A 25,924-nucleotide genomic window follows, 5' to 3' on the forward strand; every position below is an offset into this window, starting at 1 on the left:
GGCACAACGCATGAGAAACTTTGATAACGACACTACAGAGGCATCAGAATTTGTGCGAAAGACGCCACACGCATTGGAGTGCGCTGCACACGACAGTGACTAACAGCCAAGTGCCATGGCACTGACACAACTAAGAAGAAAAAAAGAACGAGAAAACGAAAGGTCGGCTGGGCCTAGATGTTCGCGCGCGTCGTCTCGCGCGCTTGCCTGTCGAGACGACGCGAGCGCTACTACGTGACTCTGCTCCATCAATAGGGACGCTCGGAGCTCATCGCCTGCCCTCGCTTGAAAACTATGGCGGAAATATAAAACAATGTCACAGTCTCTAGTTCAATTCTGGTGGCTTAGTGGCAACAGTATCAGACTGAGAAGTAGAGTTCAGTCAGCGTTTATTGCTTTGCATGGTGGTGTTGCGATCGCAGTACCTTGTATCTTAAGATACACAATACATTCTTGAATGCATCGGAAATACAGATACTGATACAAGTCTTCCGCGGATACAGATGCGAGATACGCAAAGAGTATCTAAGTCAGTATCTAAGATGCATGTATTTTCTACACTGCCCAGCACTAAATCGGCCCTACGCTGGCGAGGAGGCGTCACACGCTGACGCGGAAGGCGAATCGCGCAACTGCGTCGTCACCGAATCGAATGACCGTGGACGCCGCATTTCACCGACGATAGAGTTTTCTACAATATTGCGGCGAAAGCCTCCACCGCGCTGAGACTACCAAAACGCTCGCAGTCGGCGCTCATTAGTGTCATGGTGAATGAATCGTCGCCTCCGAGATCGGCTGCGGCAACTCGCTCCGGCAACGGGGCTCCGGCAGCTTTCTAGAAAACTCCATAGTCGGTGAAATGCGGCGTGCACAATGATTCCAATCGATGACAACACAATTACGTAATGCGCATAGGCGTACGCAGAATTCCTCATCAGGAGGGGGGGGGGAACGAAGATTCATCGCAGTGCCCCTCTCCCTACTATGTCAAAGTATGGGACAGACTTCACCCCCCCCCCTTTTAGTTGACCATGGGGGGCGGCCCCCTTGCCCCCCCTCCCCTTGCGCACGCCTATGGTGATTCGCCTTTCACGTCAACGTGTGACGCCTCCTCGCCAGCGTAGGGCCGCATCCAAATGTACCAGCTGTGTTTTTCCGCCTGCTACTGCTTCGAGTGCACTGGCAGCGACTAATAAAACGGCTGCAATAACGCCGCAGAAAACCAATGACGTCGACGATCGAATGTCACGGAAGTGGATGCTTTGGTGCAGCGAGAGTACAATAAACACTCAACTACTTCTGTGAGTATACATTTCACTTTCGTGTTATACCGATTCCTGTCACGGAGGGATAAACCGTACTTTTTTTCTTTGCCATCTGATTGTGTGCATTTTGCTGACGTATTTCCGTGACGGAAATGCGTTGTTGGACCCCGTCATCAAACACTTTCGTGTTAAAAAATTTGCGCAGCTTGCAATAAGTCGCGCAAAGCTGGGTCACAGCACCCCTGATGGGCACGTTTCTGCTTCTCTTATTGTTAGCCATCTGTGCAGAATGCTTGGGCGGTCATTGATCGTGTGCGTGTTCATAATGATGATGATTTTCTGTCTACGACACATGGCAAACCTCGACCATAACAGCTCTGCTGTGAAACCTTTAGTGCCTAGGTGACCAGGAGAACCCAGAAAACAGAAGTAATGTTACGCGTTGCCGGTCTCGGTACTTCGTTTTCGTCGAGTGGGCTTCGCAAAGCAGCAACCAAGAACATTACTATTCGCTTTATCTGATTGCTTAACTACTTACTGTAAACAACGTGCGAAATGAACTTCATAGTTTTTCTCGATCGTGCCCTCATCTCTGTCTAATAAAGAAAACGTTTGCCGCTCTGTTTTTGTTGTAAGAAATTTTCCTGCTCTCACGTCTTTACTTTATGTACTCTTTCCCACTCTTGAGAACAGACGCCGCGTGGCGACTACAATCACTTGCACGCCGTATCACTCTTCTGCAATGGAATACGCCGGGTTTTTCCAACGCGCGCCTGTATTCGATTGACCCAAATTTGCAACTTCGTTTGCCATCAGGGCTCTCAATACGCGATGCAACTTTACTGTGCCGCATGTGGTTGGGCGTGGCATTTACGTATGCGTATTCGTGTCTCATTGGAATGGCCAGCAGTGCGGCATGCAACATTTGCGCCTGCGAGGAGACGCTTGAACACATTATACGCCACTGCCCATCATACCAAGCTCAACGACGTAGTATGGAAGTCAAGCTCCGTCACCTGGACTCAAGACCGCTGACAGAAAAGATCTTGGGACCTTGGCCTACGGTCTCGCATACGCGCAAGGCCACGAAAGCCCTCTTGTGCTTCTTGTGGACCACCGGACTTCACGAGCGCCTGTGAACTAACAGCGCGAGTTCGTGTTGTGTAGTTTCAAACTGTTCATCCATCCCTTTCTTACTCTTCTTCTTTACCCTTTCTTTTCTATTATTTCCCCTTCCCCCACCCAAAGTGCAGGGTAGCCAACCGAGTCAAAGCTTGGTTAACCTCCCTGCCTTTCCTCTTCGTATCTCTCTCTCTCTCTCCCAGGATAAAAAGGCAAATTTGTCTTTGCTCATTGTATGGCCCTATTTCGCGCGCCCTCTTCGTAAACCAGTCGTATCAAGACCGCCTGAAAGAAGTGACAAGAAAAAGAGATAGTCCAAAGGCGCCATAAAAGCCCTCTCTCCCTCAAGTTAACAAAATCTGTCTCCGATACTTGAGATTATTTGAAGTTGTGGACGGCGAAAAAGACATTAACTGGTAGCGATAGGGAAAGCAAAAGCTGGAAAAACGGAACTCGAGAATAGATAGGAAAAAGAATGTCTGCGTTGTCTGCTGCAGCAGCTTCAACATTTCGCCCTGCGTGAAATGAAACTAATAATGAGGCCATCATAAGTCACGCGTCCTGAGTGCATCGAGCTTTCAGTCTCCTTACCTTTCCCCCCTGAGTATGCGGTGGGGCTCCTACGTGTAGCGCATATTATATCCAGGTCGTTAGGTGCCCGTCTTTCGTCTAGAACAGGAAGCACGTAATGGCCGGGCCTCCTCTTGAAGCGCATCACGAAGGCTACGAAGCTTTCTTTTTTTTTTACGTGCAGGGGCATGTCTGTTTTCTTGTTCTTGAGCCACACCGAATTCTACATTGTAACGACCTGTTCTATGTATTGATTCTCGCGTTTTTCTTTCTCAATTTTTTAAGTACCCTCGTATCGAACGCGAAAGAAAATGCACATTTTCTGAAAGCATTGGAAGAACGCAAGAATGCTGGAGCATGCCTGTACTGTATAATCATCGAAAAACGCAACAAATAATAACAGCAGTAAATGTGTTCAGCAGGTTTTATAGAACTGTTACTTTAAAAGCGTATGAGAAACTGTAGTAAACGTCACCAGAAGGTCGTTTAGGAATGCCACTTTTAGGCATTTTCGCAAGTGAGATCATTAGTGCGCGTTCCTCTCATATTTTCCTACCAACATCTCGATAACACTGGTTCTCAGTGGTAGCAAAATTGTCGTATTCGTTTTGCATATTTCGCTCTCTACTTTCTTTTAATACCCCTATTGCAAAATTAACAATTTTACTCATATCCCAGTTTAGTGGTGCGTGGCAAATGACGCTTGGAAGCTAATGGTGCCCACATGCTGCACTTTGATGACTCATAATGTTTAATGGTACTGCGGAATCTAGGTCAGAAAGTGACATGAGGTTTCCATTTATCCTTGATCAGGGCTAAAAAGTATATAAAAACGAAGATTTTATTTTCATCATCAGCCTGTCTACGCCCACTGCAGGGCAAAGGCCTCTCCCATGTTCCGCCAATCAACTCGGTCCTGTGCTTTCTGCTGCCACGTTATACCTGCAAACTTCTTAATCTCATCTACCCACCTAATTTTTTGTCTCCCCCTCACGCGTTTGCCATCTCTTGGAATCCAGTCAGTTACCCTTAATGACCACCGGTTATCCTGCCGACGTGCTACGTGGCCGGCCCATATCCATTTCTTCTTCTTAATTTCAACTATGATATCCTTAACCCCCGTTTGTTCCCTGACCCACTCTGCTCTCTTCCTGTCTCTTAAGGTTACACCTATCATTTTCCTTTCCATCGCTCGCTGCGTCGTCCTCAATTTAAGTTGAACCCTCTTTGTAAGTCTCCAGGTTTCTGCTCCGTAGGTAAGTACCGGTAAGATGCAGCTGTTATATACCTTCCTCTTGAGAGATAATGGTAGACTACCATTCATGATTTGATAGTGCTTGCCGAATGAGCCCCATCCCATCCTTATTCTCCTAGTTATTTCACTCTCATGGTTCGGCTCCGCGGTTACTACCTGTCCTAAGTAGACGTACTCCTTTACAACTTCCAGCGTCTCGCCACCTATCGCAAAGCTCTGTTCTCTGCCAAGATTGTTCCACATTACTTTAGTTTTATGCATATTAATTTTCAGACCTACTCTTCTACTTTCCGTATCCAGTTCAGTAATCATGAGCTGTAATTCGTCTCCCGCGTTACTCATCAATGCAATGTCATCAGCGAATCGCAGGTTACTGAGATACTCTCCATTAACTCTTATCCCTAATTCTTCCCAATCTAGGGCCCTGAAAACCTCCTGTAAACACGCGGTGAATAGCATTGGAGAGATTTTATTTTATGGGTCAATAAATGTAGAAAAGGTGTATAGGGCATCTGTGGTTACGGGGCAGATTAGGATCTAGAGTAATGACTGATGTGAAATATACCAAGTGAGGCTCGCCAATGGATACTCTCAGTTTGAACAGCGCTCCTGTTGCAAAGGCGGCCGAAGCAGCGAAGGAAACTAGCGTGCTTCAAGTGTCGAGCTGTGACACTTGATAGTTCGCGCTCATCTTCTGTTTGTTCGTTTAGCGGCGTCCCTTGAGCTCGAGTGACTTCCGTACGATCCGTAACATGAGCGCGGACATCACGGTGAAAGCTTGAAACATTCCTCTTCCCCTCATCACGAGAAAATTGCGCGAGCAGACAGCGGAAGGGCAAGGTTCTCCCTGCGCAAATATAAGAAGAAGTGAGCGAGCTCACCGACGACTTTTAAATGCGCCCTTCGCGCTCCTAGCGCCATCTCGCTGGTAATGAAGAAACGCTTATTATCGCCTGCCGTCTCTGAGTCCGTCCAGTGGTAAAGGGTGTGTATATAACGCTCGCCGTTAGCTACGAGGAGGATCTGCGTTTCGTGGCGTAGTGGATAGCACCACTCGCTGCGGAGCAAGAGGTCCCTGGATCGATTCCGCGCTTCGGAAACATTTTTCTGAATTATTCTTTGGGGGCCTTTTATATATATATATACATACTTATACATATACGGTGCATGACGGCGGCGACGGCGACGGCAAAATCCAGCCGAGACTGTCCATATAATTGCTATCGCAATAATAAAATACACGAATTAAGTGTGGACGGACCATTCAGGCAGCCTCGTGTATTTGCCCTCGCCTGGCCAGAGTTAAAGGCTGCTACGACTACAGCACAATTTCTGCCAACCTATGCCTCAACGCGGAAGAGTGGGCTGCAGGTTAGGTTGAAGAAATACGTACTTTAAAAATCAATATCATTAAGAAATTCTAACAGTCCTTTTTACGCAAATATAGCGTCATCTGAAGCGAATAAATCAGCGCGCAAGTGTATGTTATGGCGCAAAGCTTCCGAAAAGTGTTCCCCTCGCTGCCCTTCGGTACCTGTGCCACATAATTGCATGCAGTACAGTAAAAGCCTCTCCGCACCTCAGACACACTGGTGGCTCTCCACCAGTCAAAAGACGACAAGGCCTGTAATACGTGTTTCCTACTCGCAGTCGAGACACGATGACTTCACTGTGTCTTTCACGACTCAGAAAATATGCTGACCTCAGCCTTGGTTGTATAATGTGTAATTTGTTTCCAGCTTCTCTATTCCAGACAGTTTGCCAAAGCGGGCGAAGGGGGTAGCGCGCATTCCCTTTTACGTCACGGTTACAGTAATTCTCTTTATGTGAAATTTCCGGTTTATATGCAGCCTTCCCTGCCTCCTCATAAGCGTTCTCATTTCCCGGTATTCCACAAAGTCCGGGAACCCAGCATACGGTAATGTCTGGATGCCATTGCGCTGCGCTTATTTTTTTTAACAAGGGTAGTAATAACGGAATTATCGAGTGGCTTTCTTTTTTGCAGTACTCGTACAACACTGAAAGTGTCTGCGAGCATTATACATTTTTAAAAACTCTGTTCTATTCTAACCAGGTCCACCGCCATGATTATTTCGTGTGCCTCTGCTGTGAAAATGCTCGCATGCTAATCGATTCTTTTTGTCACTGAAAAATAGGGCTCTAAGGCAACAAAACAGACACAATCTTTAGATTTCGAGGCATCAGTTTAGAATTCCTCGCAATAATATACTTTTCAACCAGGGACAAAAATGCTCTCTAAAGGTTACAGCGTTTGTCAATCTTGTCAAATGAGGTGTCGCATTCTATTTTGTGTGCTGCATTCATTTCACCTTCTTGGACTTGTGCCAAGGGCATGTCAAGTTGTTCAGCCATCGCGATAACTCTTTGAAATAAGGGCTTCTGTATTGACGAGCGGTGGTCAAAAATATTCTGAGACGATGCATCATTAATTATGTCTCTGCATTGATGTTCATTTAAACAAGCAATCTCTAGTGCGTGTACGAGACTGACGCAAGATTTTCTTTTGAAGCGTCAGGAGAAAAAAAAAGCGAAAAGCAAAAGAAGCAAGTGTGAAGTAACGCAAGCTCATGATGCAGCGCGAAGCGGGCGTGGTATTTCAGCGAAAAGGTTGCGCCGCCGTATCCGGCCACTTCCTTGCGCATACCATCCACGGCCAGCTCCGGTGTGACGTCACGTTACCGCCCACGATGAAAGGCACCGTCTGGTAGTCACTGGACTTGTCTTCCGCAAACGCGAGACTCCGGACTCCGCACACTGCAGAGGACAAAACGCAAATGAATGAAACGAATCCTAGCAGGCACGTGAGACAACACGCAGAGTTCGACACACACGAATTCTCTTGTGCATTTTGTCTCCACGTCGTTGTGACTTCGCTGCAATAAATTGGAGGATGCGGTACGCAGTGTGCTTGTTACGCGGCCGCTTTGAAATAAAATTAGTGTCTCAGGTATCACTGAAGTAACACTCGGCCCAGTAACAGCTGTTTTTAGCGAGCACATCACATTTACGTAATCGGCAGTTACAGCTCTCGTGGAGTGGCCACTGGTGTTACTCAACGTAAAGACTTTCTGCAGGGCTCGTGTGGAAGTCTCCTGTGGCATGCCGAATACCAAGATTATAAACCGGGTCGAGCATCTTTAGAACATTTTTTTGCGCTCGTAGCATACGACGCATCCGTAATCTAAACCGTTTTTCACAAGACTGCTGAAAAGGGACATAAGACATTTAGTATCTTTTCCCCATGAACAATGTGATAACGATGGCGTATTACACATCGCGTGAACATAGGGAAAAAAGGGACAGAGTAGAAAAAGAGCGAAACATGAAACTTGGCTGTCACATGATAGCGCTCTTTTATTTCTTTTTTTTTTTTTACACTGGCCTCTTTTTTCCTGTGTTCGCGCGCTGTGTTATACGCCCCCATGAACTAAAATGACACTCCCAAGCTTCCACTCGTGTGTTAATATTTTAAGAATGGTTGTTGTTTTAGACACTTTCTTTTCAACTACTTAGTTTGTGGTATGAAGCTAAGCTTGTTTCCAGAAATACGCCTACGAACTTATGCTTACTTTAGTCAGTGAGTGCCCATTCGTTTTAATGCATAGACTAGCAGCGACACAGACTACGTTTTGTGCAGAACAGCGCACTACCGTACAAAACAAGGAGAGAAAAGAATAAAAAGGTTCAAGCGCCATTTCTTGTGTCTTTTATAGGGTGTATAATGTTCATAGTAGTATAAAGTAGGCCAGCGCAGGGAGTGCATCACCCGCCATGTGTCAATGCGACGTCGACATACACAACCGCCTAGTTTTTTTATGTCCAAGACGTGTCCCCTAAAAAAGAAGCAATGAATTGCTAGTCTTTATCTCTGTAGTATATACCTTTTGGCACGACGTAATGGGTTGCGCTACGGTGCGTGCTAAGCCAATTACGGTGGTACAAACAGCTGCGGAAGTGCTTCGCCTTTCCTGTAGCTGAGCCGAATCAGGCGCACGGTCCGAAGTCGACAGATGGGCTATGTTCGGCAAGGATTATTAAATCAGAACCGCCTGGGGGAGTTTTCTACGCGTCCCTAATTGCAGATTGCCGGCCGACCGTTTCTCGCCTGGGGCTTCGGTGTCGCAAGCAAGCTTATCGAGGAGGAATACGTTCCGTGCTAGTATATTCCCGTTCTATCAAAGTTCATTCCATTTATGGAAGAGGTACTTGCAAAAAATTGGCTTGGCCGTCATTGAGAGTCGCGGCGGTCGCATGACCCACTGATGTTTACCGCATTCACCAGCAAATAAGTCGTTCAACGCTTCTACAGCGACGAAATGTAGTGTTGCACGGAATATGCAGCTAGCAATGTAGCCAACCAGAACTGCGCATGGCTACGGTGGTGGTGGTCATAACCACCTTGCTAACTCACAGGCCTTTCTTTACGTCTTCGCTCCGTCAGATACTTCGGCATGTTACATCCCTTTCCCACTCTCCCTACCCCCCCTTTCCCAGGTTAGACATATACAAGAGAGAGGTTATGCTGTCCAGCTTTGACCCGCAACAGCTGGTGTGTTGTGCCCAGCGGGCAGCAGCCACGTTCGTAAAGAACTTGGATAAATGGCACACCACAAAGAGCACCTCCTCGTCCCCCTTTTCTCTCTTTTTTTCCTGGCTCTGATCGGAAGAAACACGAAGGAATCGACTATCACTCTATTAATTGTTTTCCATAAACGTTTATTGCATCCTCTTCCACCTCTATATATAATAACTCATTTTTTTCCAGTTTTATCACTGTCCCTTCAACAATCTGAACAGGTAAGACGAGCGTTTAAACTCTGTTTTTTTATTACACTTTGTCGCGCCCCCGTTTTGTAGCATTTGCTATGTTTGAAATATATTTAGGCGCTGTACACAGACTTATCATTTATCATTCATACTCCTGTTTTTCAGTGGTATCTCCCACGGGTATTGCATAAAGCTTTTTTTTTCTGTGACACTCCAGGCTAAGTCATAGTTGAGCTATAGGTACCGCAGTGTCATTGGAAAAATCTGTCTTTTGCGAATAAGCAGTTGCTTGCAGTTCCGCATGTACGAGGTTGAACCATATATCGCGGTCGATCATATATTGTACCCGGCAGACCTATGCAGACTCCGGCATTAAATTTTGCAAGGCTGCGCCTACTGGCGGGTGCGTGTTATACATGAGCAAACTCGGCGTAATAGCGCCTCACTTTTCCTTTTTTTTTTGTATGAGGCAAAGAACAGATGAAAATGACTTTACAGAACCGAGGGCGACGATTTTACCACCTATAATTGTTCGCGCCACGCTTATGTCGACCGGATCATTTAATGCTGGAGGAAATGATGCGTGCAAATCGGGTGATGAGAGTTGATGAGCTGAGTTGGACGTTGTGCCGATGAAGCAAAGGTCGTTCCGAGAGGTGCGCTAGTGCGAGATGATGTGCCACAAAAACTCACGTTTGCTACTTACTTTCCCATGAGTTTAAAATTTCAGTGAATCTGCGCTTTCACACTGACGCAATCGCGATTGCGCCGAAGAAATAAGCGGGACTACACACCATATTTTCAGGGTACAGATCGACATGAGCTAGAAAAAGAAGAAAAATCTATATTATCCCACCATGGGTCATGAGTGTGATATGGCGGCCAAGATCATTTTCAAGAGATTATCGTGAAGAAAAAAAAAACATCGATCTATCTGAGAGCAGGAGTAATTTTAAATAAAACTGTATTTTCCTAATTTTTTGTCGACTTCGTGAGCACTGAAAAAGATTTAATGAAAAAGGGCATGAGAAAAAATTCGAAAGCCCGCCTGACAGTGTTCCTGAACCCCCGACAGCAGGCAGCAACCGGGCAAAGGCAGAAATGTTGCGCATGGATTCAGGTAGTGTTTCCTTAAAATATTCGCGCGTAGAAAGTTGTGCAACTATAATCTAGAGTACGAGCGTTTCTCGAAACGTTGAAACATTTTTTGGTGAATTTAATCAACAATGTTGCACCTAGTTGACTAGTTCGGACTTTCTAATATGTCTAGCAAAACAAATATCGGATTTAAGCCCGGCAATAAACTTTCATTAATTGTGGACTGACTGTTTTACTTTCTCAAGCACGGTTACATTTCCACAAGTTGGCGCAAAATAGACCCGTCAAGTTCTCGTCAAAAATACGTCTAAAACACGTCTAAGGCACTTCGGAATGTGGTCATTGCTGATGCTATGCAGTATTCATGGTTCCATCTTTGCACATACAGTAAAGCTCGTGCAGAGCTCCATCAACATTCCCACGGATTTGTCTTGCAGTTGGCATGTTTTTTTAGTGATTCCGCGTCCCGCACAGAGCCGACAAATCGATAAAACACGGTAGCGGCAGGGGCCAGATAAGGCGGTGTTCCGTTGAACGATCGGAGAACACCTAAATTCGATTATCCATCGCGCACTCTGCTGACGAAGATGAACACGTCGCTAGGACCGTTCGGCATTCGCGGTCCCAAGAGCCCACGTGTCCGAGGCTTCTTTACGCTATACAACTCAAGGCACGACACCTGTGTGCTTATCAATACATTGTGTGTGTCGCTTAGAAGCAAAGAGAACGAAAGAATAGAACTCTTTATTTCATTTTTTTCTGTTTTAGGGACAAAACTTGTGTTCCTACTTCTGTGTGACTAAAACCGGAATTCTCTGTTTTTAGTCACAACTCTTCGAGCATTTTGTACCGCCTTCAAGCCCTGTGCGTTATATGCGCTTCTTTATATATACTTTTGTATTATTTTGCTTGTTTAAACACCTATCGATATCTCGTTGTATTAGAAGTCTCGGTATTATTGCATTGCTTTTTTCATTTCTTCCTTTATTGCACTACTTTTTACGCTGACATATTCATTGAAGGGGAAATACGCAATTGAGTATAATATACACGAGTAAACGGAATACAGACTCGTCCTTGACAACTCAGTCTCAAGGCTGATAAAAATTATATTTGCGCCAGAAAGCCCTACAGCACGCACTTTCTTCTCAGCTGTGCCCATTTATACATACCACGAACGAACAACGCAGTTCAGTTGTATAACTATAAACGCTTAAAACCACATTTGAATGCAGTCACAAAATAAACATTGAGAGGTCTCTCGAAAATCACATCCGGAAAATGTGGGATTAGCAATTGTGGCGTCCTAAAACTACACTTGTGTAAAATATCCTCGACAGCACTTGATGGTTTCCCTAACTTAATTCTGGCTATTCCAATCCAGTCGTTATTTCCATCTTACCTCTATGCAGTACACTACCCTAGCAGCAAAATTTCTCGCGCATAATTGCTCCTGGTTTAAAGCATGCTATCCATTACGCAAGGCACACACCTTAGTGCATGCATTCTGTTAAACACTCGTAGTGTTCGAAGTGCGCACTAGGGGCAGGATGTCGCTATCGCGTTGAACTCTTAAAGGCGAATCTTAAGCGGCCCCCAATTTTTTTTATTATAAAGCTGGGAACTACCGAACTTCAGCCGTTGTAACGGCCGGTTGCCATTTTAGCTTATCAGAGTCCCAGCATTGTTAAGAAAAAAAGTTCTGGTGCCACCATGTAACAATCCTGCTATCCTACCCTACTCCCTTTTTACTGCTCCGCGTTACTGCTTTTTTTTCTTGTTTGCGTGCGTTCGGTGCGATACAACGATGAGCTATAAATGGTGACGGGTGCGTGATGTCGGCTCGCTCTCCTTGCCACCTACGGTCCCCTTTTATTATTCGCTTTTTATGCGAGCTCACAGCGTCATACTGTATCAAAACAAGGTATGCCAAATTAAAAGCAAAAAAGAAAAAAACACTTTCGCTTCGTGGCAGGTAAGGAAGTGCAAAAAGCAAAAAGTAAACAGAGAGAGGCACAATGCCCCTCTACGACCGACTCTAAAGCAAGTCCCTTGACAGCTCACCCACAATCTCTATTTCGTCGGGCCCAGTTTATCTACACTTTTTTTTTTTTCGGTTGTATCAACTGGCTACTTCTGGACGGCTGCTTTTTAATGCTTTCCTTCGAACTGAAGCCTTATTGCTTTGAAGCTGCCCAAAGTACGATAGGCAAGAGCTGCGAGTGAAAATAAGCTATCTAAGTTTATGAAGTTTATGCTCACTTCGTTCTATAGCAGTGAAAACAATTCCAGCGCCGAGATACTCTCGGTCTGCAATCAGTACTCGAAAGCCAATGCGCAATGTTCCAGCCAAAAGGCACAGCGAACTCTGGTTCGGCGGTTTTCACTGCGTTCGGGAGTCGTTGTAAGTTCCACCTCACAACACGCCCCCTTCCAGTGCAGTGGCGATGAAATTTATAACTTGTTTTCTTCATTTGTTTCATTCTCGAAAGTTATCGTTCTTTTTTTTTTCTGAAAAAGACATTACTGCCTCCGCAATCTTCAACCGTGAAAATGTGCAGAGGATCTTTGTCTTCAGGTGAAGGCGAAACTCGGGGCTGAGCTGAATGACTTGGCAAAAGGATATTTTGTTTCGGAACCTCCTTTGGTTGTCATTTTCTTTCCTATGCTTTCAATTAGTTTCCTTTTTTTCCTTCTAAACAGCAAAGTCGCAAATTTCTTAGTGTTACTTCGTCCACTTAATATGTCTACTACTAAATAAAATCACAGTTTCGCCGCCATGGCGAAGCAATGAACATGAAAGCAACAAATTGGAATGTTATACGAAGTAAGGCTAGCAGCTACCACTTTAGTATCCGATCTCGCGTAACTCTACAAAATGCTGGTGTAAGGGAATACGGCCGCTCCAGGGAGAGAAGCGGTTTTCGTGCAGTCTGTCGTCTCAACACGAAGCGGCCAGAGCACAGCATACGAGCCGTTTGCTGATGTCTCCCGAGATAGCGCTCGCGACCGTGCCCTTATGATAAAAGTTTGCAGTTGCTGCTCGAGTGTCAGAATTTCCTACAACCCCACCCCAACGCCTTGCCTGGAGTCCATTCATGTTGCTTACGAAATACGAGCGAGGCGCCTCCTGTCTGCTTGACAAGCAATCGACGACGGGTTTCGCACGTGGGCTAGTTTTATCGAATACGCCCTGCGTGCGACGGAGGTGGCCGGCTCGTTTCAATTCTACTTCAGCCTTGTTCGTCAGGAGCGCTCGTGCGCTTCTATACTCGCGGGTAGAACATACGATGCGCGGGACAATGCTATCGATTTCGACTTTATACGGAACATGACGGCGACGGCAAAAACTCGTCGAGAGTGTCCTTATATTTGCTATCGCAATAAAAAGTTTAAACGTACTATCAGTAAAGCGTGAAGTATGACATTTTCAATGCGTTTAGTGTAATTTCTTCGCACCGTTTTCAACGGCGCTCGAACGCATCACGTATACTAACACTTTTAACGACGCTTAATGGGATGAAACTGTGTCTCAGGCATCACGGTAGTCATCCTAAATGCAAGAGAGGAAGCAGAAGCATGTTCTAATCTAATATATTTTTTTTATTGTACATTCGTGTAGCTTTGGATCGTTCTCAACAAATTTCTCTCATGCCGTTACATGAGCGTTCTACAGTAAATTTTCATGAACATCGTAACGCCGGCAAAATTTTAGCATCGTCATTGGTATGCATCGCGTACACATTCTGTCGCAGCGCTCATTTGCGCTAAAATTACGTTCGCGTAGCATTTGCTAAATTTTCAGACATTTGAATAACCATGCAAGAAAGATTAGTTTAAGACTTATACCAAAGTATTCTTATTATTCAATGATGTTATTTGTTTAAACATTTAATGTCTGGGGATATGTTCTATGCAAAAGAGCAAGAATAATATCAAATTATGCAAGATTTGCATTCATTTTACACAATTTAAGCATGTGGCCTACATCTCCAATATTCAATTAACTTCCGAACGAGTTTACTACAAGTACGAAAATATAGGCGTGTGAGAAATATGTTAACAAAATATAAAGCCGTGTTCAATGTAATATTTTTACAGATGAAAGCAAGCTCGATTGGAGCTACTGTAAAACAAAATTAAGGAAATGTAAGACTACGATAGGCAGGCTAACTCACTCATGAGTCAACTCACTCAGACTCAGATGGAGCCATGAGTCTGAGTCTGAGTGAGTCCGGATGAGCTATATCTTGTTGAGCTTGAGTCCGAGTGAGTCCGGTTGAGAAAAATTTTAGTGAATCTGAGTCCGAGTGAGTCCGGTTGAGGAACATTTTGGTGAGTCTGAGTCCGAGCGAGCCCTAAGCGCAAAATATACTTCTTGAGTGAGTCTGAGTGAGCTCCACACTTTTTTGACGACCTATGGTTCTATCTACACAACTTCAGCATTACTATCAGCCTTATGTCGGCTCACGTTTATACTCCCATCGACTCACACATACTTCAAAGCAGTAGCGTCCACACACCAGCTCAATATTTATTGATAAGGGCATGAGTTACGGAAAGGGGGCGGGGGAGCAGATTGACCCCCCACCCCCGCAAGCTCTTTCAGAGGAAGTTCTTGATAAACATATCTCGTGTGAGGCACCTCGTTCAATAAAAAACGCCAGGCCTGCGCTGAAACCGCAGCACAGTCACAGCGAAAGCTGGAAGAGCGGCGTTTCTAGAGCCCGTTGTAAGCTCTCTTGGGGCTACTACTACAAGTACACTAGCAAGGTACCCATTACGCCATAAGTCACAATTTTTGTGACGTTGCGAAGCACCTACTAAGCCATTATTCGTCATTCTGGGGAGAAGCGAGGCACCAGCTACACGTCTGTAAGGCATTATGTGCACTTTGTTGACGCGACGACTGATGACGATGTAGAATTATGGCTCAGCCCTTTGTAATGGGTGGGAAGCTTTAAACGGCCCACCAGTTGGGCGATTTGCATTGGGTGACGCGCGGTTGCTATTTCTCTCTCCCGCCATGCTGCATAACATACGTTGACGTGGGAGAGAGAGGGGGGGGGAGGAAGTTTACTGAGACCTCGAGGAAATGGATCATGCGCTTATGGGCTTCCTTGGCAACCAATACAAGTGCACTTGCGAGGAACCCACTACGCTATAAATCATTGTAATATTTGAGAAGTAGGGAAGCAGGCACTATGCCAATTTTCTTCATTCTACGGAGAGCCGTGGTACCTGCTAAACGCATGTAAAGCATTATGCGCTTTGTTGATGCTGTGCCTGATGACGATGAAGAATTATGCGGAGCCCTTTGTAATGGGTTGGAAGCATTCAGCAACCTACTTGTTGCGCAATTCGCATTGTGTGACGCCTGGTTACAGAATTCGCGTTGTGCGACGCTTGGTGCCTATTGTACTCTTCTACCACGCTATCTTGCATATGTTAATGTTGTTCCTTCCCGACATGAAGCCTTTATAGGACCTTTTTGCAAAGCTGTTTCAAGCACCGGCATGGCTCAGAGGTTGAATACTGAGCTCCCACGCAGAGGGCCCAGGTTCGAACATCGTTCCATCCTGGAACTTTTTTCTTATTTCGTTTTTTTTTTTCTTATTTCGAGCGATAGTGGTTACGGACACCGGCGGCGGCGGCAGACAACTACGGCGCCGAAAACGGACGCTGAAATGATCTCATAACAGCTTTCGCTGTAAGATGTCCTTACTGGATTGCAACCACTGATAACTCATATTAGAAGGTACGAGATAAAAAGGCGCCAAGTAGAGCACCAAGTATGCAAGATATTGGTGTTAAAGAACATTGACACCATGGTCGATAAAGCCAATTATACGCTAACGGACTCACGAGTCGACTCACAGTCACTCAGACTCAAACTGAGCCGTGAGTCTGAGTCCGAGTGAGTATTGTTTTGGTGAGTTTGAGTCCGAGTGAGTCCGGCTGAGAAAATTTTCAGTGAGTCTGAGTCCGAGTGAGTCCGGTTGAGAAAAATTTTGGTGAGTCCGAGTCCGAGTGAGCTCTAAGGACAAAATATATTTCATGAGTGAGTCTGAGTGAGCTCCACATTTTTTGCCAAACTATGAAGACTACTGACAGACAGCCAGACTTCCGAGCACCCCCCCCACTAAAATTGGTATCACCTACTTCAGCCTGATTCGAAGTCGATCGCACGGGCACGGCAGACAGGGCACCTTTTCTTAGGTGACTATAATAAGGCGTCTCCCCAACAGATATCCTATCATCCGCACGGGAAGGAACCAGCCCTGAAAATTGGTTGTGCAGCTCGGCTTGCGCAGTGTGAAAGTACAAACTTCGTTCGCCGCACCTCAGAGCTTCGACTATGCTACTTAGTATAGCAGCCCTAAATCTCGTTATGTCCCCCCCCCCCTCATTTTTTCCTTTTCTTCTCGGAGCACTCCATGTAGTTATTAGTTTAAATCTGTCCTGAGTGCGTTGACTGCTGGTTAACACAATGTCTACAACAGAAAATATGCGTCTCTAACGCGAAAGCGTTGGCGTTGGCGAATGGGAGGGCTTCGGGAGGTTCACCAGACCATTCTCCGAAATAAATTGATAAACTTTGTATGCGTATAGATACACGCGCACATACAAACAAAAGCACGAACACACGTGAAGAGTGGTTGAACGCCCCAAAATTTCTGGCTACGCCCCTGTGTGAAAGTATTTTGAAGGTAAGAAGAAAGCACGGGGTGGGACTAATACCGATAGCATACATCAAACGAGGGGATGCCGTGCACGTCCACGAGGTGCACGTCAACTTCGCCTCAAATTTAATGCCCCCTTCAAAACAAATTGTTACCGTGTGTTTTTGTCAAAGTTATTTTGCCTTGTTAGCCAAAGTGATTGCAGTGAGAAGGGTTGCTCTTTTCGGTGAGTTTCAATTTGCAGTTCTATTACATAATTGTAGCGGCATAAACAATAAGAATAAAGCCACCAACGCGCTGAGCTCTTTTTATTTATTTTTTCAAAGTCTTAATTAGGGGCCCTTACAAGGAAGGAAGCAATGTCCTATCCGAAACCTCTTTTTAAGACTACGTCATCAGCCCGCTTTCGAGGGGCACATCTGGCTCCATTTGCAGCTTATTTTTATATCAAGAGAAGAAACGACAGTTCAGCTTGTTGCAAAAGTGTTGTTCCTCACACACTCATGTTCGTTAAACAGTTACGCTGTATCCGTGCTCGCACACACCCTTCGTAATTATTTCCAAGCTACGATTTATTAGATGCGAAGCATCTTTTGCTCGGGGCTGTGTCCGGCGGCGGTGGTGGCATCCGCGTTCCACTGCGCATGCGCCTACTCTCTCTCCCGCTCTCCTCCTTTACGCAGGCGTTCAGTCGCCCTCTCTCCTCTCCTCCCCCGCGCTGCAGCCGCGGCGCAGCCTCTCCTCCCGCGTGATGCAGCCGCACCGCAGCCAAATACAGCCTGTAACCCACTCTCTGCTCTCCCTCCCCCATTTCATGTGTATATACCCGCATGCGCTCGGTCGGCTTCCGTCATCATTTGTTAGTCGATGAACGCTGTTCTCAAAGCGAATATCTGAGTTTTCACTAAACTTTTAAGCTGAACTTCGTGTGTTATGCTCGCGTGTGTATCTTTTTATATAGTTTCAAAAACTATTACTAGTAGTTGTCGTCACTTTAACATATACTTTGATTATCAAGAATGTGTTATTTTGTTAAAGTCTAGTGCAAAGTAAAGAAAACAAACGCAACGGCAAATTTTGCTTGCCCTACCCATTTTACGCCTTATTTGATCAATGTACTTCGTTCCAGAACTCGAGCCATAATTTACCACGGGTTTCTTTTAAAACGTCGTTTTTATGTGTGTTTCCAAAGAAACTTTGAATGTGCGCCTACTTCAAACATTACAGGCTATTCTATTCTTCAGCGACTGAAAGTGCAAGTTAGTGTTTTCGTTCCGGTATAGACCAAGCGACACTCGCATGATTTTGGTACAAAATTTTCTCTGCGTTATTTTACATATCACAATAAGTCTCAGTGGTGAATTAGTCCTAAACAGATTTGGTACTAATAGCTGCACCGCCGCCACGGTGGTGTAGTGGTTATGATGCTCGACTGCTGACCCGAAGGTCGTGCGATGGAATCCCGGCCGCAGCGGCCGCATTTCGATGGAGGCGAAGGCTAGAGGCCAGTGTACTTAGATTTAGGTGAACAAGAACACTGGATGGTCCAAATTTCCGGAGCCCTCCACTACGGCGTCCCTCATAATCATATCATGGTTTTGGGACGTTAAGCCACAACAATTATTATTGCTGATTGCTGCACTAGCCTGATTGTTGCTTCGCGTCACCGTGGGCATGGCGTTGTTAAACAACCTCAAGCATGGCGTCTCAATGATAACTAACTAAACGAGATACCCTTAGTTACGAGAGAAGCGATGAGCGAAATTGTTTCTGAAAAGGGAATCCGCCTTAAGCTAACATTGTTCTTTTTTGTCAGTCGGTCCTTCAACATTGCGATGCATGAAAACGCATTGGCTACAGCTACATAGTTGGACACTCTTGTTGCTTAATGGCATCTGCCCTTGCTTTTGTCTAAGGATCAGTTCGGACGGACGCGATTCTGTCTTGGAACGGAAGGAAATAAACTAATAATGTCTCTATGAAGCCTTCGTTAAAAGTAAAGAAATTCAAAGTAGGCTTCAACGTCACGATTTCCTGGGCTATGCCACGCCTCGTCCACGCCGCTTCGCAAACAAGAAAGCTTAAGCTTGCCTGTAGGATGCGTTCACGTAGGTGTGCCCTGAATATGCGCGCACTTGGGCGTATTGTGAGCGCATAAGGGTTCAGTGTGTTATCTGTTCCTGACGGAGGCACATGGGAATCAGGATGACGCTTACATGGATGCAACATATGATGTAGTTATAACTTCTAATGCTACGTGGGGGGGGGGGGGGGGGGATTGAGGACATAGAGAGAGAGGAAGAGAAAGAAGGAAAGGCAGACAAGTTGAACAAGGCTGGCTACATTTCGTGTTAAAGGGGAAATGGCAAGCAAGAAAAAAACTTCAGATAAAATTAAACTGAAGTCACTGTGACGCTCTGTGACTCTCTCTGAGTCTCTGTGACCTTCTTTGAGTCTCACGAACAGTCACAGAGACTGACAGAGACGTTCCTCTGGGAACGTGTTCCCAAAGGAACGCTCCAAGACGAACGTTCATAAAACTGTACACAGTTCAGTCACCTTCACAGAGAGAGAAATGGGTTGTGTCGCCTCCTGCCTGAAAGGGAGCATATATGTACGTGCTGTTGGCGCAAAGAGATTAACAGAAACAGTAAAAAAAAAGGCGCAGATGTTCAGCGATTGCTCCTGACTGACTGCTTTAAACTGGGACAAACCACTAGCTCACATAACAAATCGAAGAGCGTTGAAGCCTACGCTGTTGCACACACAAGTGCTCGATGTTCTCGTTCAAATCAGTGGAAAATGAATGCATTGCTGTAGACCACTTCGACGAGGACTAAATCAGCACTTGTAATCACGGCGCTCAACCACATGTCACAGAATTTGAGATTTTTTTTTTCAGTGATGGATGGAGGGTTCGACATTCTGCCAGGAAGAAAAGGTATGAAAGGATTTTTCGCATTTGAAAAACTGTATACATCACAAATGCACCATTGCAATGGTTCAGAAACAGTAACACCATGAAGCCAGCTGGATACGAACTTGAAATGGTGTAACGCGGATAAAATATATTTTTTTTCTAAGTGGAACATGGTTCTCGCACTAAAGCAAACTTTCCGGTCGCGTCGTGTAACCTTCATGATAGCATACAGAATGCGAGACAGACACTACGTAAGTAAATACCCTTCGCCAAGTATAAAAACTACAAAAAAAGTTGAGGAAGGCGCATGAGTAGATACCTAAGTAGTGAAAGTAAGTGTATTGCGCTTTTACGGGAGACAGCCACCCTCTGCTTCGTAAAATTTATTAACGTTTGTTTTCATAAAGTAAACTGACACTCACAGCTAGAATAAGCAAACTTATTCGTTGAAACAATGTCATAGGTTGTGAAAGTATCGTTGCCTTTTAAACAATGACCACTTCAAAGACGTTTACACAATGCTGGGTCTCTAACATCACTACGTGTTTTATTGTTTTCTTTTGGATCTAAAAGTTGCAGTCCCCGTGAACTGCGCTTTTTGGGGCCAGCGCTGGGACACATTTTTATACAAAGGGGCACAGAGAGATGCATGCTTCTTTGTGCAAAAATGTCTCGCAGCGTTGGCCCTAAAAGTCAGGGCACTCCGGCTAGTAGACGAAAACAAGAAAAAGAAAAACACATAGACTATAGCTACGAAGGTTAGTATAGCTCAAGCTCATTATCTCACTTTAAATGGGTGGGGAAGAAAGAAGGCACCGGTACAACGGAACTTTCTTCCTTCCTTTAGAAAGTGCGACACGTTCTCCGTCAAAAGGATGACTCGCTCGGCCATGGGAAAACACATGTGATCCTCATGGCAATCTTCATGTTCGCGCGTTGTGCGGCTATAAATAAAAGCCAAAATAAAGTAAAATAAAAATAGAACTTAAGAAAAGCAAGCGAACGAAGAAGAAATTGGGCGAGACTGCGAACCTTGGCTGAAGCCTCATTGTCAGCCGGATGTGTCTTCTTCCGCTCATCTTAGCCTTGCTGGAAAGCTCTAGGCTGTTCCAGCCAATGTCACACACTACATCCTTGATGGATGGAGATGGAAGCGCTCGATTTCCTCCGCTGTCCTTACCGGCGGCGCACCGCAATCTACGGGCAGGCAGTCCGGGGTAAACTGGTACGCGAGAATATTAACTCGTCTCTGAAACCTTCGATATTTTCTGCTGGCTTCTTGTTCTTCCTTTCGTATTTTCTCTCTTACTTTCCAACTACCCTCCCCGGACTTTCTTAGTTGTCTTTTTTTTTTTTGGTTGCGTGCAAAACAGAGGCGTTCTCTTACGTACATGTGCTCGTTTTATTTCCCGGCGAAGTCCTTGTTCCGCCTCCTCGATGCTTCCACTTATCTTACCTCCCTGAATGGTCGGGAACCGTCAGGTCAAGGTCTAGATCGAGAGCCTTCTTTTACGAGCGCTTTTACACTGGCAAAATAGTACAACCTAGCTTCACCTTTGTAACGCCCATCTTATGTATTTAAAGGATGATGTTAAACGTGAGTGTATATTTTAGCGTACGCCGCTTTAGGTGTGAACGGCGAGCTGTGGTGCCCTGGAAAATCATACCCGTAAGCACATTGCATTTTCCAATGTGCGAATGTGATCGAGTATTTGAGTGTAAGCTTCCACAATAAGCTTGTGGTATATGTTTTAAAATATAATGACAGGAACTTTTGGGCAGAAGAGCACTTTCTATTTCTGACGTACATTCTTATCAGTAGGTCTCGCTGCAGTATTGTTTTCAATATTACCTCTCAAAAACTGGTCACATGTTTGTTTGCAATTTCTTCTAGTACTACCAGAAATAAATCTTTTCGTCTGGTAGAAATGTTTACGCTTGCCTAGTGCACTCTCTTCGTGAGTTCTCAGAAAAAAAAGTATACTTCTACAGCTTTTCTTGCTAGGCCTTTGCTTACTCACAATTTTTTAAATACATCAAGAGTGCCGTATACTCGGTGCAGAGTGCCCGGATGTTCCCTGATCGGTGCTCACTGGGTGATGCCACGCTCCAGAAAATTGTCACGCCCGAATGCTTCCCATTTACCGACAGCGATGAAGAAAGGACAGCGTGCCGAGAAATCGATTTTGTGCGAACTTTGGGTTTCACATTTAGATCACTAAGTGGACATGGCAGGAGCAAAAGAAAGGCGATACCAGACGCACTCTTCGGAGTAAACAGCCCTCTAAGTGGCTGTTTGACAACAAAGCTCCTTTCCAGGAAAGGTATGGGTTAAATTGGTTCTGAAAGAAAGCGCATTGTTATATTGTCTAAAAAATGCTGGGCGTAGCTAGCACTATAGCGGCGCAAGCCTGAAGGCACAGCGGATATCATCGATTTCTAGCTGGTCCTGACCATACAGAGTGATGCAAAGTTATGAGATGTAATGCCAAATGATGCCAAGTTCCAGTCGAGTCCAGCACAGTCGCCTCTCGCCGTTTCGACCGTACTATGTCGTGGACTACTTTAAGCGAGTCGATTCTTGCAGTCTCGCTTGGCAGCGCACCACAATTTCCGGTATGCGGCTTCCTCATCGGCAGTGCGAATCTTCTTCGGTTTCCCCATGTCTGCGTCCGGCGCCGCGCACCGCCGCTACACGCAGGCTTTATACAGTACAAAGGTGCGCATGCGCAGTTGGCAGTGACGTCCCGTCTGGCGCGACCGAGTGGTTGCGCGCAGTGTCCAGGCAGGGGGGCTAGTGGCGCAGCAGTGTGTGGGCTTGCGAAACAAGCGCACCGCTGCGCAACAGGTTGCAAGGCAATGCGCAGAAGCGTCATCACGGCGCGGGGATTCTTGTTAGCGTTGGACAGATTACGTCTGGCGTAAACAGCACCGCCGTTAAAAAAATTAAATATGTTAGACAACTAAAGCTGCAAACAACTGCCGCTTGCTCCAACAAATGTTCTTAAAACAACACCAACAAATGTTCTTAAACATGAAAGAAATGAGTATGCTAGACAGCTACTTTTTTCCCGGGTATTACTGTACTTGCCGAATACCATGGCAATAGAGGGTACGATCACGCACCTGCGTAAAGAAGTCCGGCTTAGTTCGACATCGCTCTTACAGCGGCAAACTTACGATGTATTTGTAGCTTTAAAGAAGGATCAAGTTAATTAGGCCAAGATTCATGAATCAAATTCCAAGCAATGAATCTGGGCTAAAATTCCAGTTATACAGCTGTACATCGGTTTGTGAAACGTCTGAGTGGAGAGTTTCTAACTTTTTATTTGTTAGATATCAGTGTTTTTGGAGCCCGAGAAATCCAAAAGAAATACTACGTGAGATACCTGCTTGCGCGCAGTGATTGCAGTGCTCCCTAATGTTCCACCAACAAACGATATATTTCCCTCGCCGCAGTTCATGACAGCAATAAGCAAACGCAGTGGTTATCACCTGTGCTGCCGCTACCATCTGGTGCCTCACCGCACAGACGCCACCATCGTCGCTGACAAGAACTGAAATCTGGGCGAGTTTGTAAGATTGCATATTTGAGCAGGTAGCGCAAAAAACAGACACAAGCAAGAAACAGAGACACGAGACGAGCACGACCTTCAAACTAACGTTTATAAGTTTATTCTCGGAATCCACGCTTTATTATCACTGAACAAAGATCAGAAAACCACATCGTCACCCAAGAACATCTCACCACGAGCTTCCATGACCTTGCTGGACATCTTGCTACGGTTCCGGTACAAGACTGATGTGATGTGTTTATCGACGAGACAGGCCGATGTTTGGATATCAGGCTCAGAGATCATTTCAGCTCTCTGAAAGGATCACCATATTCTCTTTGGCGATACATTGCCGCAATGCGGTTGTGAACCGCTTTTCAATGACGCATCATTGTTGTACCGCAACCGTAACAAGGTGTCCAGAGAGGTCGTGGAATCTTTTTAGGTTCAAAAGAACGGTCTTGTGTGTGTCAGCCAGCCTTCCTTGAAGATTCACCCCTGTGAGTTAGCTTTCCTTGCAGCTAACCAGGCACATTAATTTTCGTCGTCATAATGGCTCAATTTTGAGCATGCGTTACGTAATCGCAAGCTTTCAGTTTTAGCGTCTTTAACTGTGTCGCCATTTCCTTTCCTTGTATGGTTTTCGTTATAGGGGCCGATCAAGACGTTGTGCCGTGGTGTTATCTATTATCGTTGTTTGAGCGGGATGAGATGTTCAGGGTGACGATGTGGTTTTCTGAGCTTTGTTGACTCATAAATAGGCGCGCATTGGAGAAATAAGAGGGCGCAGGACATGCAGAGGAAATTCGGCAATTTGCAAGGAACCGGTATTCGTAGACGTGGCCAGATACGCGCGCAGGTGTGGCTACGTGGCCGCGGTGGTCAACTGCGAAGAAATTTGCAAGACGAGCGTTACGGTACAAACACCACTCACCGAGACGGCCGAGGAGGTGGCCATCGCCATCGCGGTGGCCACCACAGAGGCAGAGATAGTTATTAGCGACTCGCAAGCGGCGATACGTAACTGTGCTAACAGCCGGGTCTCCCCAGAGGCGCTGTGAATCCTAACGAATAACGAGCAGAAAATCAGAAACAAAAGTGACACTTTCGTTATATGGACCCCCGCACACACAGAAACCCCGCTGGCCGGCAACGAGGCGGCATACGCGGTGGCTCGAGAGCTCACGAACCGAGCCGTTGCGAACGCCGACGCTGCTTCGACGCTACAATCAAATAAGCTACAATGAAATAACGCAGCGCTACAAGCTAGGCAGACACAAACACCCACCACCACACAACAGCTTAAATAAAAACCAGGCATTTGCGTGGCGGCAGCTCCAGACACATATTTACCCAAACCCAGTTATCTTTCGTCTGTGTTACCCTGATCTCTATTTGACAGACAAATGTAAGATGTGCGTTGCAACGGCAACACTGGGCCACATACTATGGGAGTGCTCGAGCTTAGACGATATAGCACACGGAAACCACGGGTAGGCAGTATCGAACCGCAGGGCGCGCTGGGAGGAGGCTCATGCTCAGCTCCGCAATAGGACAACTTTGGGCCTCCAGCGAGCCGAGGAAGCCGCCCGAGCCCAAGGGCTCACGATCGATGCGTATAGGCCGGGGTTGAGATCCACCCCGAATCAACTTCAATGGTCTTTATAAATAATGTTCTTTCTTCTTCTTCTTCTTCCGAGAATAAACTTTAGTTTGAAGTTAGCGCTCATCTCGTGTCTCTGTTTCTTGCTTGTGTCAGTTTTTTTAGCTATCTGCTCAAATATGCATCGCCGCTGCCCTGTTGGCGTTTTAGCGGCACCACACCCGGCCAAAGAGGGCCCTTGTGGAACACTGGGCTACACATCAACTCTTGCGGACTGTGAATGTTTCTGAACTATATGAATGCGTTGTACCCGCGATGCAAAATAAATGTAAAATAAGAAAGCTTTCTGCGAAAACTTCGTTGAATTTTGTGGTGGCGGAAAAAAATCCCTGTATAGGAATAGATGTAAAGCAGCCACGAATAATTTTACATCTCAGGAAAATTCCCGATTTGCGAAAATTTGATGCTAAGCACGCGTATCGGAAGTCACGGAATGGTCTTCTGTGAGGCCGTTCCAGACGCTCACGAACTGTAGGGAAAAGATGAAAGATGCCGCGCCGATGCCGCCCGACCACATGTCCGCCACGGTGGGCTAGTGGTTATAGTGCTCGACTGCTGACCCGAAAGTCGCGGGATCGGATCCTGGCCGCAGTGGCCGCATTTCGATGGAGGCGAAATTCTAGAGGACCGTGTACTTAGATTTAGCTGCACACCCCGGGTGGTCGAAATTTGCGGAGCCCTCATAATCATATCGTGGTTTTGGGACGTAAACCCCAATAATCATCATCATCACCCTACAACAACGTGCTAGGAAAGGCTGCAACCTACAATAAGGCTTTACGCTTGCCCGGCGGTCAGACATCTCCGAGAGGAGATTCTGAATGGATTTCTTGACGTTTATAAAAGCTTACACGAAGGCATAGAAAAAGGTACAGCGACGATTTGGGGCCTCGCGTGTGTGTGCGTGGAGCATGCTCAGCTCAGTTCCTTTGGACTAATGAGCGCCTTTGTGCAGTATGTGAAGAATCGACTTCCCCGCTCTGCCCGCATTCTTTATCCCTGGAGC

The 25,924-nt window shown here is 45.9% G+C and overlaps 1 protein-coding gene across 1 annotated transcript in view; it reads left to right on the forward strand.

Annotated features, from left to right (window-relative positions):
- LOC119381699 (uncharacterized) overlaps positions 1–24,316 on the forward strand; it is a 38,312-nt gene extending 13,996 nt beyond the window's left edge. Inside the window, exon 2 of the mRNA XM_037649470.1 lies at positions 24,093–24,316. Coding sequence (XP_037505398.1) covers positions 24,093–24,316 — 224 coding nt within the window. The remainder of the gene's footprint in view (positions 1–24,092) is intronic.
- Positions 24,317–25,924: the final 1,608 nt, after the last annotated feature.

Source organism: Rhipicephalus sanguineus, chromosome 2 (assembly GCF_013339695.2).
Source record: "Rhipicephalus sanguineus isolate Rsan-2018 chromosome 2, BIME_Rsan_1.4, whole genome shotgun sequence".
NCBI lineage: Eukaryota > Metazoa > Arthropoda > Arachnida > Ixodida > Ixodidae > Rhipicephalus > Rhipicephalus sanguineus.